Source organism: Syngnathus leptorhynchus, chromosome 4 (genome assembly GCF_054491065.1).
Source record: "Syngnathus leptorhynchus isolate UIUO chromosome 4, UIUO_Slep, whole genome shotgun sequence".
Taxonomy (NCBI): Eukaryota; Metazoa; Chordata; class Actinopteri; order Syngnathiformes; family Syngnathidae; genus Syngnathus; species Syngnathus leptorhynchus.
Window position 1 is genome coordinate 12,465,072 of NC_141198.1, and position 16,315 is coordinate 12,481,386.

At 42.7% G+C, this 16,315-nt stretch overlaps 2 protein-coding genes across 3 annotated transcripts; both read left to right on the plus strand.

The window, feature by feature from the left end:
* The first annotated feature begins 122 nt into the window (after positions 1-122).
* On the plus strand, positions 123-8,128 carry me2 (malic enzyme 2, NAD(+)-dependent, mitochondrial). Of its 2 annotated transcripts, none has more exons than XM_085910643.1 (15): positions 123-253; positions 1,852-2,000; positions 3,046-3,179; positions 3,255-3,404; positions 3,567-3,642; positions 3,712-3,873; positions 3,951-4,164; positions 4,404-4,501; positions 4,575-4,688; positions 4,811-4,922; positions 4,991-5,133; positions 5,459-5,561; positions 5,628-5,698; positions 6,488-6,586; positions 6,655-8,128. In XM_085910643.1, exons 2-15 carry the CDS (start codon positions 1,884-1,886, stop codon positions 6,817-6,819), a joined length of 1,758 nt encoding a protein of 585 aa, XP_085766769.1. In that variant the 5' UTR covers positions 123-253; positions 1,852-1,883; the 3' UTR covers positions 6,820-8,128. The 2 variants fall into 2 exon arrangements, with proteins under 2 accessions (XP_085766769.1, XP_085766770.1); XM_085910644.1 differs by lacking the exon at positions 123-253 and adding an exon at positions 743-894.
* Positions 8,129-12,674: 4,546 nt separating this feature from the next.
* elac1 (elaC ribonuclease Z 1) lies at positions 12,675-15,010 on the plus strand. Its single transcript, XM_085910364.1, has 5 exons — positions 12,675-13,129; positions 13,245-13,451; positions 13,519-13,577; positions 13,799-14,009; positions 14,148-15,010. Exons 1-5 carry the CDS (start codon positions 12,973-12,975, stop codon positions 14,630-14,632), a joined length of 1,119 nt encoding a protein of 372 aa, XP_085766490.1. The 5' UTR covers positions 12,675-12,972; the 3' UTR covers positions 14,633-15,010.
* The last annotated feature ends 1,305 nt before the right edge of the window (positions 15,011-16,315 follow it).

Below are 16,315 nucleotides of genomic sequence, written 5' to 3' on the forward strand. Positions count from 1 at the left end.
TCCTGTGGGTAATCTAAAAAAAAAAGGTGATGCGTATATTGTCAACTACGGTAAACGTAAGGATGGAATCCCGTCTTCTGATTGGCTGAGCGCGCAAGTTCCTCTCGACTGCGAATCCCAGCCTTCTCAGTGCATCCGTAGCTTCTGCTGCCTACCGAGGTCTCAACGAAGCCGCCGTTTGAGTTACTGGAAATATGCCCCTGATAAATTCACACTTTCAACTAACATCGTTTGCATAGATTCTCAAAACCAGGTAAGTCGTCGTTTAAAAATGTGCATCACTGAAAAACTTGACAAGAGTTGTGATAGTGAGGCGGTCGGTTGAATGTCAGTCTCTGACGTGCGTTTGCTTCAGTTCAACAGGCCTTTTTATAAACATGGCACGGTGATTCATTCATTCATTAAAAAAAAAAGAAGCTTCTTTAAAAGGTCCACCGACTGTGATGTTAACGCGTATGGGTTTTATCGCTGTGACAGGCGGCTAAGCTTAGCTCGCTAGTGCGGCTCCATTCATTTTGAATGGGCGCGTGAGCTTCTTTATAATGTACTGTACTGTCGTGTACTGTACTAAAGAAAAACTTAACGCCCTCCTTCCGTCTTAGTGACACATTAAACATAGAGGTGACAGTCAAAAGTCGCCACCCATGTCCTTTAAAAGCATCGTTATGAATAGTCCTGTATTGTTGCCCTTTCATGTGACACTGACATCATAAAACATGAAAGCATGTCAATGTGTTAGTTATTGTGTTTCGGTGTGCACTATAACGCGATATGATGATTGATATCTGCAAAACATTGAACAGGCTCATCGAAACCTTGTCCGATTACATTAGCTCAGGGTCAACAAACACATGACCCTGAAAGGTTATAAATAGAAATACGTTGAAGTACCTGGTAAGATTTTTTTTTTTCCCAGTGGAACTTCTATTTGCCTCTATTCTATTTCCGTCTATTCTATTCGCCCCAAATCACACCTATTCATGCTCTTTGTGCTATTTCTCGAACATATTAAACTGTCAAAGCTAATAGGAAAGTAATAATTGGTGTCAAGGAAGTATGTTATAGTGATACAGTTTGACTGTGACCTAAATTTTGCTGAGCAGTCGCTTTGTTCTCAATCAGGAAGTGAAATAGAAATCGGTCACGTCGGCCCGGACTCGAAATTGCTTACGTATTTCCTTTGATTATCTGTCTGCAAAGTTCAAGTCACAGGCACAAAGCCCTCAATTCTCAAATGAGGTCAGCAAAATATTAGAAAGCGCCTACTCCTTCCTATTTGTAATGTCATCTTTTCCTTCTTCCTTCATGTGGAGCAACAGACAGATGAGGATTATTATGTCCATCCCTCAAATCTTTGTATTTCACGCACGCCAAATCACTGACGTCAACATGCAGATTAAAGACTTTCGTGTTTCTAATCCTTGTCTGTGTGAATTGTCTCTTTTGACTGTGATGTAATGGAAACCCACCATATTGACATTTGGATAATGTCAAAATGAGTAATAAATCATTAATTATGATTTCTGAAACATTTTTTACAATCATTTTAGATGGCATAGATGGCAAGGGAAAAAAATTCCATTCATCCATTCTCTGTACCGCTCATTGTTTATTTTTATGTTTTTTAAAAGCACAGGTATATTCTATCCAAAACAACACGGACTCCTTCCTAATTTCCTCTGCATCCATTTTTGGCAATCGCTGGACCTGCATTGCTACAAACGACCGCATTAAAACATCTCCAGAACATGATGACACTTTTATTTCCTGATTTCTTGGACGGCCCCTCTCGGCCGTTGCCTCATCTCCAAAGTAACGTCTCACTTCCCCCTTCCTCATCTTTCCATTCAGCTTATCGGCTCCCTGACTGCGGACGGTCCATCATGTTGTCGCGGCTGAGGAGTAGCTTTTCCTTGAGGCCTGCCTTCGTGCCTGCCTGCAGATGGGCGCATACCAAAGAGAAGGGCAAACCGTTAATGCTCAACCCCCGCACCAATAAAGTAAGTGAGCTTAAAATGTGTACAGTATATTGTCTCGTAATGAGCGTATGGTTATTGTGCGCCGGAGTGAAAAACAATTACTCTACATGTACTTTGTTGTTATACTATACCGAAGAAATGGGTTGCATAGTAGTGGAACTAAAATGTCTCCTTTACAATTGTAATTGTCAATTTTAAATACGATGAGTATCTTTTTTTTTTAATTTGATTTTATTTTTTTATTTTCATGCTCCTAATTGACAAGTAATCAATAATCGAGTAATCATTTAAAGCCATTTTTCACCTTTCACCATTCATTAATTTCTGTATTTGTAAGCATTATTTTGCGTCAGCCACCATTTCAAACCTTACACAGCTTTGTTGTTGAGTCATGTTGTGAATTTGAATTGCTCACTGGCCCTTTTTGTGAATAGGCTACAAAATGGTCTCTGTAATGTGGCAGGAACATCATAAATGAAGTCTGGTCTCACTCTGTGCCGGTTATTCCCAACTGAGACCTCACCACAAGTGTTGAGCTAAAAATAGACATCCCAACCTTACACGTAAACACTCACCCACTGTGATCAAGTCTAGCAATGTTTCTGCGTCACATTTAAGCAAAAGTCACACTCCACCTAATACTTTTTCACTACGTTGCGATCACTATAGTGACTAAACTCGTGAGGAAAACCGTTCCATCAGCATGACTTTGCAATTTGCAGAGGATTCCCCTACCACTGAACATGTTCAAACATAAGGAGCCTCAGATGTTATAAATTAGTGTGTGAATGAATGGCGTGGAAGGTATGTACGCACGTTGTGCCCTCATTGGCTTGCTGCAGACAACGCCCCTCTCGTCCCTTTCAAAAGGGCTTTTGTGCATTAAGTGGAGGCAGACATCTTTTGTTCGAGTTCCAGCAATTCCTTAAGGCACGTGTCCGTTAATGTGGAATCAAATATTTGAGGAATGATACTGATACAATTATCTCCAGACAGGCTCTGGTCGGCCACTCCAAATGTTGCCGGTGTATTTGTCTCACAGTTGCCGCTTTGTGCGTTTCCCCAGGGAATGGCCTTTTCTTTACAGGAGCGACAGATCTTGGGCTTACATGGCCTGCTGCCTCCTAAAGTAGAAACGCAAGACCTCCAGGCCATGCGCTTCCAGAAGAATCTCAAGAAAATGACGGATCCCCTTGAAAAGTAAGGAAATGTTGCATGATTGGAGAAAAAAAAAAATCCCAACTCTATTTTACGCTTACATTTTTAACCATGCAGGTACATTTATCTGATGGGCATCCAGGAGCGAAACGAGAGGCTCTTCTACCGAGTGCTGATGGAAGATATTGAGGAGCTGATGCCCATCGTCTACACCCCCACCGTCGGACTGGCCTGCACGCAGTATGGACACATATTTAGACGACCCAAGTAAGGTCACACCAGGGTGGGCAACATACTTCACTTCTTCTTCTGAAATCTTTCATTGAAAAATGAATGAATTATAATTTTTTGAACAGGAGAGGCGGTGTTGAAAATGGATGGAATTAGCCCGATTGACTATTTTTGTAAGTCTAATTGTTTCTCTCATAGGGGCTTGTTCATTTCCATTCTGGATAAAGGACACATCCGCTCCATCTTGGACAACTGGCCAGAGACCAATGTGGCCGTGAGTGTTTTCTCATAAAGCTTTTAGAAAATCTCAGAGGGAAAAAAGTGACATGCTTGGGTCTCGTAGGCAGTCGTGGTGACTGACGGCGAGCGTATTTTGGGCCTGGGGGACCTGGGCGTTTATGGCATGGGAATCCCCGTTGGCAAACTCTGCTTGTACACCGCGTGCGCCGGCATCAGACCCGAGAGGTGCCTTCCCGTCACCATTGACGTCGGCACAAACAACGAGGTGAGAAGGCGCGCCGTTAAATCCCGAGCCCTAAAATGGAATCATTCCCTCCATCCCTGTGCTCGCCTCCCAACCAGACTCTCCTCAAGGATCCGCTCTACATGGGCTTGTACCAGAGGAGAGACCGCTCTCAGGCTTACGACGACCTCATCGACGAGTTCATGGAGGCCGTGGTGGACAAATATGGGCAGGACACGCTGATTCAGTTTGAGGATTTTGGGAACCACAATGCCTTTCGCTTCCTCAGGAAGTACAGAGAGAAGTACTGCACTTTCAATGATGACATCCAAGGTACAGTAATTAGGCGCAAAACACTTTGTACTTCTAATTTAGATACATTCATTTATCCAGCCACTATAGTGAGAGAGAAACAGGATTTTGTTTCTCGTGTGTCTCCTGGATGTATAGAGCGGTGCCCCCGTGGGTCCCCCCCTCTAACGCCGCCCATGTCATACATGAGGAAACAGTTTATGCAATAGTCATCCTCTTTTTAAGATTAATATACATTTCTGGCCTGTTTCTTCTCGTAGGCACTGCAGCTGTGGCACTTGCTGGTCTGCTGGGTGCTCAGAGAGCCACTGGGAAGCCCATCACAGAACACAGAGTGCTTTTTCTCGGAGCCGGAGAGGTAAACTGGTGACTCACCAGTCGGTCTTTTTTTTAAGTTGATTTTTTTTTTTTACTTGCTGTCACATCCGTAGGCTGCTCTCGGCATCGCAAACCTGATCGTCATGGCCATGATGGAGTCAGGCATGTCACAGGCGGAAGCCAGGGAGAAGATCTGGATGTTCGACAAAGACGGCTTACTCGTGAAGGTCGGCAAAGTCAATAAGGATGAGCAGAAGCTGTCTGTATTTCTTCCTGTCTGGCTCAATGAAGTTATCACTTTGAACAATTCGTCAGTGGTATTGACCGGCTCCACGTTTTGTGTCTTCAGGGAAGGCTGCAGGCAACGGACATCAACCAGGAAGCATTTGTTCACGACAGTCCTGGGAACGTCCACAGCTTTTTGGATGCTGTCAACACCATCAGACCGACAGCTATCATTGGTAAGACCGTGGCACAGAAGATGAAAGCTCAGACTGGAACTTGAAACGTTTATCTTGTTCACCGGTAGGCGTAGCGGGAGCCGGTCGACTGTTCAGCCACGATGTCATCAAGGCCATGGGCGCCCTGAACGAGCGACCCATCATCTTCGCCCTGAGCAACCCCACCGTCAAAGCAGAATGCACCGCCGAGGACGCCTACACGCTTACAGATGTACACAATTTGTGGTTTTGCGGTTAACGTATGAAAAGTACAGTGAACCCTTGCATATCAGTGGCTCTTTGGCATTTTGGAATTTGCTTGTTCATGGAATTTGTTTTTGAAGAAAAAAAACTCACCTGCTTAAGCTTTGCCGGTACTTTCTAGGCAATTACAAAGCTTTTTGTGCTCACCTCAATTACATGCAAATTTTCTTAATTTGCAATATTCCGCAAATAGCATGGATGGGTTCATTGTATGTGAGTTTATTGGAATTCGAACAAGGTTCATTGTATGTGAATTTATTGGAATTCTAACAAGACAACATATACACACACAGGGTAGATGTCTTTTTGCCAGCGGTAGTCCATTTGGACCTGTGACGCTGAGTGATGGACGAGTCTTCACTCCAGGTCAAGGCAACAACGCTTACATCTTTCCAGGTGAGCAACACGATGGAAATGCGCTTTTTTAAATTTTTTATTTCATGATATTTTTCTGGCTGACAGGTGTGGCTCTGGCTGTCATCCTGAGCGGCGTTCGCCACATCAGTGACACAGTGTTCTTGGAGGCTGCCAAGGTCTGTCATTATCATACATAACTTTGATAAGTGTAGGAATCTAGTGATAGCCAGGCTAAGTGAGTGCTGGCAGTTGCTCTTCACAATGTTCTGCAGTGGCTTTCTGTTAGGCCAGGGGTTGTCAACTGGTGGTCTGGCCGCCCTCTAGTGGTCCGTGGCGGTATTGCAGGTGGTCCGCAAAATTGGAAATGGAAAATGATTGTAACATTTTTAGAACTAAAATTGATTCATTTTTAGACTTGATCTATTTTCCAGCAAATTTTGTGAATCACTTACCCATCCAAATTATGTAAAATGTAGCTGAGATTCTCAAAATAGACAAACAGATGCAAATAAATTTCCCCTATCCTCCTTCGGTGCAAAATAAAATAATATTCCACCAAAGCAGTGGTCCCGGAGTTGCTTCTTGGTTATAATGGTGGTCCCTTGGACAAAACCAGTTGAAAAGCTCAACCCCTGTGTTAGACCGCCGCCTCTATTCCTCTATTGCTGACTTAGGTCTGTTGCCATAACATTGAAAAACTTCACACGGTGTATGTTGCCGACACATTGAATTATGAATTAAGATCTACAATGTTAAGCAGCTAGCATCATAAGGTTCTAATATTTCAAGCAGCTTGATATTGCAACTTTATTAAAACTTTAATTAATGAATATTAATACAGGAAAATATATTGATACATTGAGTCGGCCGTTTACAAAGTGACTGTCTCTGTGGCTTTTAGCGAGCCAGCAGTTTTTCCCGTTGTCGTGTTTCATGTGCAGTAAATTGCACTGTTGTTCTTCCAGACTCTGGCAGATCAGCTGAGCGACAAAGAGCTGGAAGAAGGCCGACTGTACCCACCTCTGTCCAACATCCGAGACGTTTCTCTCCAGATGGCTGTCAAGGCAAGACAAAGACGCATTTTCTAAAACTGCACTTTACAAAGCGTTCGCAACTTGACGTTTGTATGCAGGTGGTGGAGTACGTGTACGCCAAAGGCATGGCGTTTCGCTACCCGGAGCCTGTGGACAAGAATGCCTTTGTGCACGCCACTGTGTGGAACACAAACTATGACTCCTTCCTACCTGACACCTACGACTGGCCTGGGGTCACCTTCAACCCCCGGTCTAAGAACTAGAACTACACTCACTCCTCCTAACCTTCATTCATTAGAATCACGTCGTCACGTGTATTATGTCACATTACAGCTGCCATGTGACAGCATGGGCATTTTACTTTGCTGTTCTTCTTGCCTCTATAACCAATACGGTCAACACTTGCCGTGGTGCAAAAGGGCAGCACAAAAACACATTTCACAAGATGAACTGGCAATGAGAGGAAAAAAAAAAAAAATCTCAGAATGTGTAGGGTACCTGAGATGACCAACACAAGAATTTATGATTGTAAATCTTAACATATTCCAAATTGATTAGGAAACAAATATTTATGACAGCACTGAAATCTATTTTGCACATGAAATAATGTCAAACAAGTTAAACAAATTCAAACAACACTCCGAGAAGGAAAAAGTCATGTGCAGCTCAAGCAAACCCCATTTGTCTCCCTCCTTTGTTTTTGTTATTTGATTCTCTTTGTTGTTTAGAGCACTCTTTGAAAGATTTACCATCATTATTTTTAACCACTGACTAATAATATTAAACTTACACATGGGAAACGTTCGCTTAAAAAGAAAATGTAGGTCAGTATTGCCTGCTTTAGTCCTTTTCTTGTTTGCACAATGCAAGTTGTTGTCTTTAATGTTTTTGTGTGTGTTATGTTATGGCCCTCCCAGCAAACTTGACAATACAAACAAGAAGTCTTCTTTAAAAGTACACAAGCATTTACTTACTTGTCTTGCTGGGAAAGGCCTTGAATTGCACTGTTTCTTCTCATTTACACTCTTGAAAAAAGTGTAATTGTTTTAACCTGCATGTTAGCTTAATATATTATCTGTACTTTGCAGATTTTTACAATGCATACCAGTCATTTTTGCAAAATCAATATAGTGAAATATGACCTGTTTTGTTGGTCTATTTTTCTAATTTCTTGTAGTACGTTTTGAGATGTTTTGTATCCAAAAAGCTTTATTTATTTTTTCATGTTGCTGCACAATTTAGTCACTGTGACCCGGCTCACACACTGGATGCATACAATTAACCTCATGGCCTAAAAATAAGTGTGATAAATCTACTATTTTGATAACTTGATGTTTAGGACATTGTCAAATTAAAGGAAATCTTTCAACACTGTTTTAATCAATTGGTATCATCAATGATGTTAAAGAGCTGCTAAATGTTTAATTAACAAAGCAAGTTGTCAAGTTTGTCTTGTGTTAAATGTATTCAGAATGCAGCTTTTCTTGTTATATTGCATGTAGTCTGTCTGTTTAAAATTAACTTATTAAAGCTTAAGTATGACATTAATAAATTCTACTGTTTTACATTTTACTCATTCAGTTGTGGTCTTTATAAAGTGGAACAGCGATGCTTTTCGTACTACAGTACACTACATGTACTAATGTATGTACATTACATACTGATCTTTTTTTTTTATATATATAAATGAAATAATCAAAAATCATGGTCAAAGCTTAAATGAAAGTGAAAAGTGCCACACCCGCCCTCACTCCCACTTTCTGATTGGCTGATCTGCAACATCACTCGGACAATATTAGGTACACCGCCATTTTCAGGTGTCCCTAATCAACAGGCCACTTCATTAGGGAAAAATCATGGTGAAAATTTAAATGAAAGTGAAAAGTGCCACACCCAAACAACCCCCCACTTTCTGATTGGCTGTTTGATCTGTGACGTCACAAGGACACTCCATTAGGTACGCCGCCATTTTCAGGTGTACCTAATCACAGGCCACTTCATTAGGGAAAAATCATGGTCAAAATTTAAATGAAAGTGAAAAGTGCCACACCCAAACAACCCCCCACTTTCTGATTGGCTGTTTGATCTGTGACGTCACAAGGACACTCCATTAGGTACACCGCCATTTTCAGGTGTACCTAATCACAGGCCACTTCATTAGGGAAAAATCATGGTCAAAATTTAAATGAAAGTGAAAAGTGCCACACCCAAACAACCCCCCACTTTCTGATTGGCTGGTTGATCTGTGACGTCACACGGACACTCCATTAGGTACACCGCCATTTTCAGGTGTACCTAATCACAGGCCACTTCATTAGGGAAAAATCATGGTCAAAATTTAAATGAAAGTGAAAAGTGCCACACCCAAACAACCCCCCACTTTCTGATTGGCTGGTTGATCTGTGACGTCACACGGACACTCCATTAGGTACACCGCCATTTTCAGGTGTACCTAATCACAGGCCACTTCATTAGGGAAAAATCATGGTCAAAATTTAAATGAAAGTGAAAAGTGCCACACCCAAACAACCCCCCACTTTCTGATTGGCTGTTTGATCTGTGACGTCACAAGGACACTCCATTAGGTACACCGCCATTTTCAGGTGTACCTAATCACAGGCCACTTCATTAGGGAAAAATCATGGTCAAAATTTAAATGAAAGTGAAAAGTGCCACACCCAAACAACCCCCCACTTTCTGATTGGCTGGTTGATCTGTGACGTCACACGGACACTCCATTAGGTACACCGCCGTTTTCAGGTGTACCTAATCACAGGCCACTTCATTAGGGAAAAATCATGGTCAAAATTTAAATGAAAGTGAAAAGTGCCACACCCAAACAACCCCCCACTTTCTGATTGGCTGGTTGATCTGTGACGTCACACGGACACTCCATTAGGTACGCCGCCATTTTCAGGTGTACCTAATCACAGGCCACTTCATTAGGGAAAAATCATGGTCAAAATTTAAATGAAAGTGAAAAGTGCCACACCCAAACAACCCCCCACTTTCTGATTGGCTATTTGATCTGTGACGTCACAAGGACACTCCATTAGGTACACCGCCATTTTCAGGTGTACCTAATCACAGGCCACTTCATTAGGGAAAAATCATGGTCAAAATTTAAATGAAAGTGAAAAGTGCCACACCCAAACAACCCCCCACTTTCTGATTGGCTGGTTGATCTGTGACGTCACACGGACACTCCATTAGGTACGCCGCCATTTTCAGGTGTACCTAATCACAGGCCACTTCATTAGGGAAAAATCATGGTCAAAATTTAAATGAAAGTGAAAAGTGCCACACCCAAACAACCCCCCACTTTCTGATTGGCTGGTTGATCTGTGACGTCACACGGACACTCCATTAGGTACGCCGCCATTTTCAGGTGTACCTAATCACAGGCCACTTCATTAGGGAAAAATCATGGTCAAAATTTAAATGAAAGTGAAAAGTGCCACACCCAAACAACCCCCCACTTTCTGATTGGCTGTTTGATCTGTGACGTCACAAGGACACTCCATTAGGTACACCGCCATTTTCAGGTGTACCTAATCACAGGCCACTTCATTAGGGAAAAATCATGGTCAAAATTTAAATGAAAGTGAAAAGTGCCACACCCAAACAACCCCCCACTTTCTGATTGGCTGGTTGATCTGTGACGTCACAAGGACACTCCATTAGGTACACCGCCATTTTCAGGTGTACCTAATCACAGGCCACTTCATTAGGGAAAAATCATGGTCAAAATTTAAATGAAAGTGAAAAGTGCCACACCCAAACAACCCCCCACTTTCTGATTGGCTGGTTGATCTGTGACGTCACACGGACACTCCATTAGGTACGCCGCCATTTTCAGGTGTACCTAATCACAGGCCACTTCATTAGGGAAAAATCATGGTCAAAATTTAAATGAAAGTGAAAAGTGCCACACCCAAACAACCCCCCACTTTCTGATTGGCTATTTGATCTGTGACGTCACAAGGACACTCCATTAGGTACACCGCCATTTTCAGGTGTACCTAATCACAGGCCACTTCATTAGGGAAAAATCATGGTCAAAATTTAAATGAAAGTGAAAAGTGCCACACCCAAACAACCCCCCACTTTCTGATTGGCTGGTTGATCTGTGACGTCACACGGACACTCCATTAGGTACGCCGCCATTTTCAGGTGTACCTAATCACAGGCCACTTCATTAGGGAAAAATCATGGTCAAAATTTAAATGAAAGTGAAAAGTGCCACACCCAAACAACCCCCCACTTTCTGATTGGCTGGTTGATCTGTGACGTCACACGGACACTCCATTAGGTACGCCGCCATTTTCAGGTGTACCTAATCACAGGCCACTTCATTAGGGAAAAATCATGGTCAAAATTTAAATGAAAGTGAAAAGTGCCACACCCAAACAACCCCCCACTTTCTGATTGGCTGTTTGATCTGTGACGTCACAAGGACACTCCATTAGGTACACCGCCATTTTCAGGTGTACCTAATCACAGGCCACTTCATTAGGGAAAAATCATGGTCAAAATTTAAATGAAAGTGAAAAGTGCCACACCCAAACAACCCCCCACTTTCTGATTGGCTGGTTGATCTGTGACGTCACACGGACACTCCATTAGGTACGCCGCCATTTTCAGGTGTACCTAATCACAGGCCACTTCATTAGGGAAAAATCATGGTCAAAATTTAAATGAAAGTGAAAAGTGCCACACCCAAACAACCCCCCACTTTCTGATTGGCTGTTTGATCTGTGACGTCACAAGGACACTCCATTAGGTACACCGCCATTTTCAGGTGTACCTAATCACAGGCCACTTCATTAGGGAAAAATCATGGTCAAAATTTAAATGAAAGTGAAAAGTGCCACACCCAAACAACCCCCCACTTTCTGATTGGCTGGTTGATCTGTGACGTCACACGGACACTCCATTAGGTACGCCGCCATTTTCAGGTGTACCTAATCACAGGCCACTTCATTAGGGAAAAATCATGGTCAAAATTTAAATGAAAGTGAAAAGTGCCACACCCAAACAACCCCCCACTTTCTGATTGGCTGTTTGATCTGTGACGTCACAAGGACACTCCATTAGGTACACCGCCATTTTCAGGTGTACCTAATCACAGGCCACTTCATTAGGGAAAAATCATGGTCAAAATTTAAATGAAAGTGAAAAGTGCCACACCCAAACAACCCCCCACTTTCTGATTGGCTGGTTGATCTGTGACGTCACACGGACACTCCATTAGGTACACCGCCATTTTCAGGTGTACCTAATCACAGGCCACTTCATTAGGGAAAAATCATGGTCAAAATTTAAATGAAAGTGAAAAGTGCCACACCCAAACAACCCCCCACTTTCTGATTGGCTGTTTGATCTGTGACGTCACAAGGACACTCCATTTGGTACACTGCCATTTTCAGGTGTACCTAATCACAGGCCACTTCATTAGGGAAAATTCATGGTCAAAGCTTAAATGAAAGTGAAAAGTGCCACACCCGCCCTCACCCCGACTTTCTGATTGGCTGTTTGATCTGTGACGTCACTCAGACACTCCATTAGGTACACCACCATTTTCAGGTGTACCTAATCACAGGCCACTTCATTAGGGAAAAATCATGGTCAAAGCTTGAATGAAAGTGAAAAGTGCCACACCCGCCCTCACCCCCACTTTCTGATTGGCTGTTTGATCTGTGACGTCACTCAGACACTCCATTAGGTACACCGCCATTTTTAGGTGTACCTAATCACAGGCCACTTCATTAGGGAAAAATCATGGTCAAAGCTTGAATGAAAGTGAAAAGTGCCACACCCGCCCTCACCCCCACTTTCTTATTGGCTGTTTGATCTGTGACGTCACTCTGACACTACATTAGGTACACCGCCACTTTAAGGTGTCCCTAATCACAGGCCACTTCTTTAGGAAAAAATTAGGTACACCACCTAACCAAACGTCAGATTTTTACGTTTTAATTGGCAAATATAAAAACAAGGAATAAAACACCAGACAGGTTTTAACATAAGCTTTAATGTGCATTACTGACACCTACTGGTTGAAGTCATATGAACTGAAAAAAAGAACGAATCAAGAACGAAAAAAACTTCATGCGCACTCTGTTAAAGCATCCAAACATCGCATGACAACAGATGCTGAGCTCCCATCAGGCAATGGCAGTTTTGGAATCAGGGAAGTTCCAAGTCGCTGTGACGAATCTGCAGTCTCAAAACACAAAACTGCGCAACTCGCTTTACCATAACAGTCGTAACTCGAAAAGGGGAGCAAGATAACGTGGGAGCAACTTGACATGTAACACCGGCACCGAACAAGGAAGTAAATAAAGCTATGCATTTCAGGCGATTTAAATAAATAAAGAAAAAAAAAACACGAATAAGACGCGAATTTAGCTGTTATGACCATGGACGTGACTTTCCTGGGGACGGGCTCGGCTTACCCGTCCCCTCACCGTGGCGCATCGGCTCTGGTGCTGCGGAGCGAGGGCGACTGTTGGTTGTTTGATTGCGGAGAGGGGACGCAAACTCAGCTGATGAAGAGCCAGATACGAGCCGGTCAGTCCTTGTCGATCTACTACAACTATTATAACTACCATTACAAGATATTCACTGGACCTTGTATTCCTAAAAGAAAAATGTGAACTAACAGATTATGTCCTGTGTGTCTTAGGTCGCATCAGTAAGGTTTTTATCTCTCACCTTCACGGAGACCACGTGTTCGGTCTTCCAGGCCTCCTCTGCACCATCAGCCTCAACTTGACCTCCGACCCCCAGCCAGGCGTCAAATGCGTGGATGTATTTGGACCCCGCGGTCTCCGTCACTTCCTACGGGTGACGCTGGGGTTAACGGGGTCGCAGCTACTCTTCCCTTACGCCGGTGACTGAGCCTCTGGCGAATTTCACTGACCATGAATCATATTCTGAGTAGTGCTCCTTGTTTACAGTTCATGAACTGGAGCCCACACAAGACCAAAGTCCAGAGGAGGGTCAGCTCAGTCTTGAGGTTTGTTTTCCAATACTTCACACCTCTTGGATGGATGGATGGATGGATGGATGGATGGATGGATGGATGGATGGATGGATGGATGGATGGATGGATGGATGGATGGTTTTGTGTTATTTCTTACCCATGATTTCTGGATATATTTTATTCAAGTTATTTATATACTTATATATGTATATAAGTTTGCACTGTGCAGTAAATGTATTTTTTTTTGTTTGTAGCTGACAGCAGAGCGCAGCCCTCCCCTCCCTCAGGAGCGTCCCGGCAGAAACGTCTCATTGGACGTCTCGTCCGAGACTTACTTCCTGTTTGAAGATGACAAGTTTGTGGTGAAAGCCTTCAGGTTGTTCCACCGTGTTCCCTCTTTCGGATTCTGCGTGCAAGAACGCGACCGTCCCGGAAGACTCAAAACGGAACGACTCCAACAACTTGGTACGCATCCAACACAACAGTGAAGCTCAAACGTTTTGGACAAAGTTGCCACCTAAAAAAATACTTTCAGTCTCACCATCCAGTGTTCTCACATTTAGCAGTTCAAGATGTCAACCTTTAGTTGGTTGTGCTCCTCAGGCCTGAAACCAGGTCCTCTGTACGGGCGCCTCAAAGCGGGTCACCAGGTTCAACTGGAAAACGGGCGAGTGATTTTACCTGACGAAGTTCTGGAAGAGGACATCCCCGGAAGGAAGGTGTGCATCCTGGGAGACTGCAGCTCGGTGCCGGGCGGCGGTCTCGCCGTCTGCCGGGGAGCCGACCTCCTGGTTCACGAGGCCACGCTGGGGGAGGCGCATGGCGACAAGGTGGTGGAGCACGGGCACAGCACGCCCGGCATGGCAGCGGCGGTGACGCGGGCCTGCGGGGCTCGGAGGCTCGCCTTGTATCATTTCAGCCAGAGGTACAAACCTGAGAAACTTCGCCAAGACGGAGACGATGACGTCTCGGAGCTTCGACGTCAGGCTGAAGAAGTTCTCCGTGGTGATGACGTGGAGGTCATTTTGGCTGAGGACTTTCTCACCATCGACATTCCTCTTCGCAGAACTAAATTGTCTACATTATAACGAGAACAGGTTACTTCATGTGGAGGTCTTCTTCAAGGTGGATGATGCAAAAAAAAATTAAGGAGACCGCACCTCAGCCAGCATCATGTTATTAAGATTCTCTGGCTTTTAAAAAAAAATAATTTAAAAATGACGCTCAAATATCCTTACTTTTCTTTTTTTTTTTCATGTACAGTAAATGAAAATATTAATAGTCCTTGTGGGTCTTTTTCCAGAGCTTTTATTTCTGGATCTGTATGTACACAAGGTATTAAAGTACAACAGAAAATACAAAAAACGTTTAACAAAATGAGTGAGAAGAGAGCGCAAACATCGACAACAAAATAAAAACCTGAATGTTTATGTACAATTCTTAGAAACAATAAAGATAACTTCTGTTCTGGAATATTTCTCATAGTGATGCCTTTTTGATTGTCTAAAATTCTGGATATATATTTTCTTTTGTAGGAGTTTTTATTCACAAAGGTATTACTTTTATTTGTAAAATGACTTAAAAAAACAAATATAAAATTTGATTTGCTTCATGCCGGTTTCCGCGCGCACACACACACACACATACACACAATAAAATATCACATTTTTCCAGAGTTCACAGGGTGGTGGGAAAAAATACCACTTCGAAAATGGCCTTTTACATTCTGACAAGTGTTTGTACAAACCACAGAGTAAAATAATAAATAGCACTGCACCGCACCACCTACTGCATTTTCTTTAGACAAAAAAAAAATACAAAAAACAAAAGTACAAAATGTCATCTCCCAAAGAGCAGCAGCCATCCCTTTACCATTTAAACAAATACAGGAAGTTTTTTTTTTCTTCTCTCTCCCTTCTTTTACTTTAACCAGAATAATCTACAAGGCATTTGGGGGTCTGGCATGCAGTGGGTGAAGAAGCCTGTCAGACTTTTAGGAAGGGGGGGAGAGCACAATACTGTACAGTGGAATTAATGGTCAACACCCTAATAGCAGTTTTATTTGGAGTCCGACGTTGTGCATTTCAAAAGAAAATTAGCGCCTGAGGATCTTGGGTTCTCTTCTTTGCTTTTTCTTATAATGCCACATTTGTATAAATAACCAAAGGCAGCCCCGAAAAGTTCATGTTTTTTGACAAGTTTGAATCTCAGTTTATGTGGTTTCCAAACTTTTTGCATTCCACTGTATAGAATATGAAAAGGCCAGGTAATGATAAAAAAAAAAAAAAAACTCTGTACATATCTACAATGCATGGCCATTTTAAAACAATATAAGCTTTGTATGCACATAAATGGACAATTAGAGGTCAGGTCATTAGACTTTTTAAAGGCTACTTGCTAATTCTTATTTACAACAATGTCATGGAAAGCATGAATGAATTGCTCCGAGTGCGTGTTGAACTGCAAACGCACACATATGCGCACACGCACACACACAGTGTCATGTGCAGCCCCTGAAATGAACCTTTTGTGTCACATAATGCATAGATACGTATAGACCCCCTGTGCTAAAACATGGTATGCTACAAAAAACATTTTCTGCTACACGGCCAAAATTCCAGCCGCGAGCGCAACATAAACACACACACATAACAATGCGGCATCAAAGTTAATACTGACATTTTTAGAAAATAATACCCAAAATAACAAAAACAGAACGTGACAGGGAATGAAGTGTTGATACTTAGAATGATAAAATTAGTCACTTCCGG

Bases quoted from the DNA above. Each gene is read 5' to 3' on its own strand.
- elac1 (XM_085910364.1), top strand. From the start codon at position 12,973: ATGACCATGGACGTGACTTTCCTGGGGACGGGCTCGGCTTACCCGTCC. The intron at 13,578-13,798 runs GTTTGTTTTCCA...TTTTGTTTGTAG, and splicing joins AGGGTCAGCTCAGTCTTGAG to CTGACAGCAGAGCGCAGCCC. The intron at 14,010-14,147 runs GTACGCATCCAA...TGTGCTCCTCAG, and splicing joins GGAACGACTCCAACAACTTG to GCCTGAAACCAGGTCCTCTG.
- me2 (XM_085910643.1), top strand. From the start codon at position 1,884: ATGTTGTCGCGGCTGAGGAGTAGCTTTTCCTTGAGGCCTGCCTTCGTG. The intron at 2,001-3,045 runs GTAAGTGAGCTT...GCGTTTCCCCAG, and splicing joins TCAACCCCCGCACCAATAAA to GGAATGGCCTTTTCTTTACA. The intron at 3,643-3,711 runs GTGAGTGTTTTC...TGGGTCTCGTAG, and splicing joins GGCCAGAGACCAATGTGGCC to GCAGTCGTGGTGACTGACGG.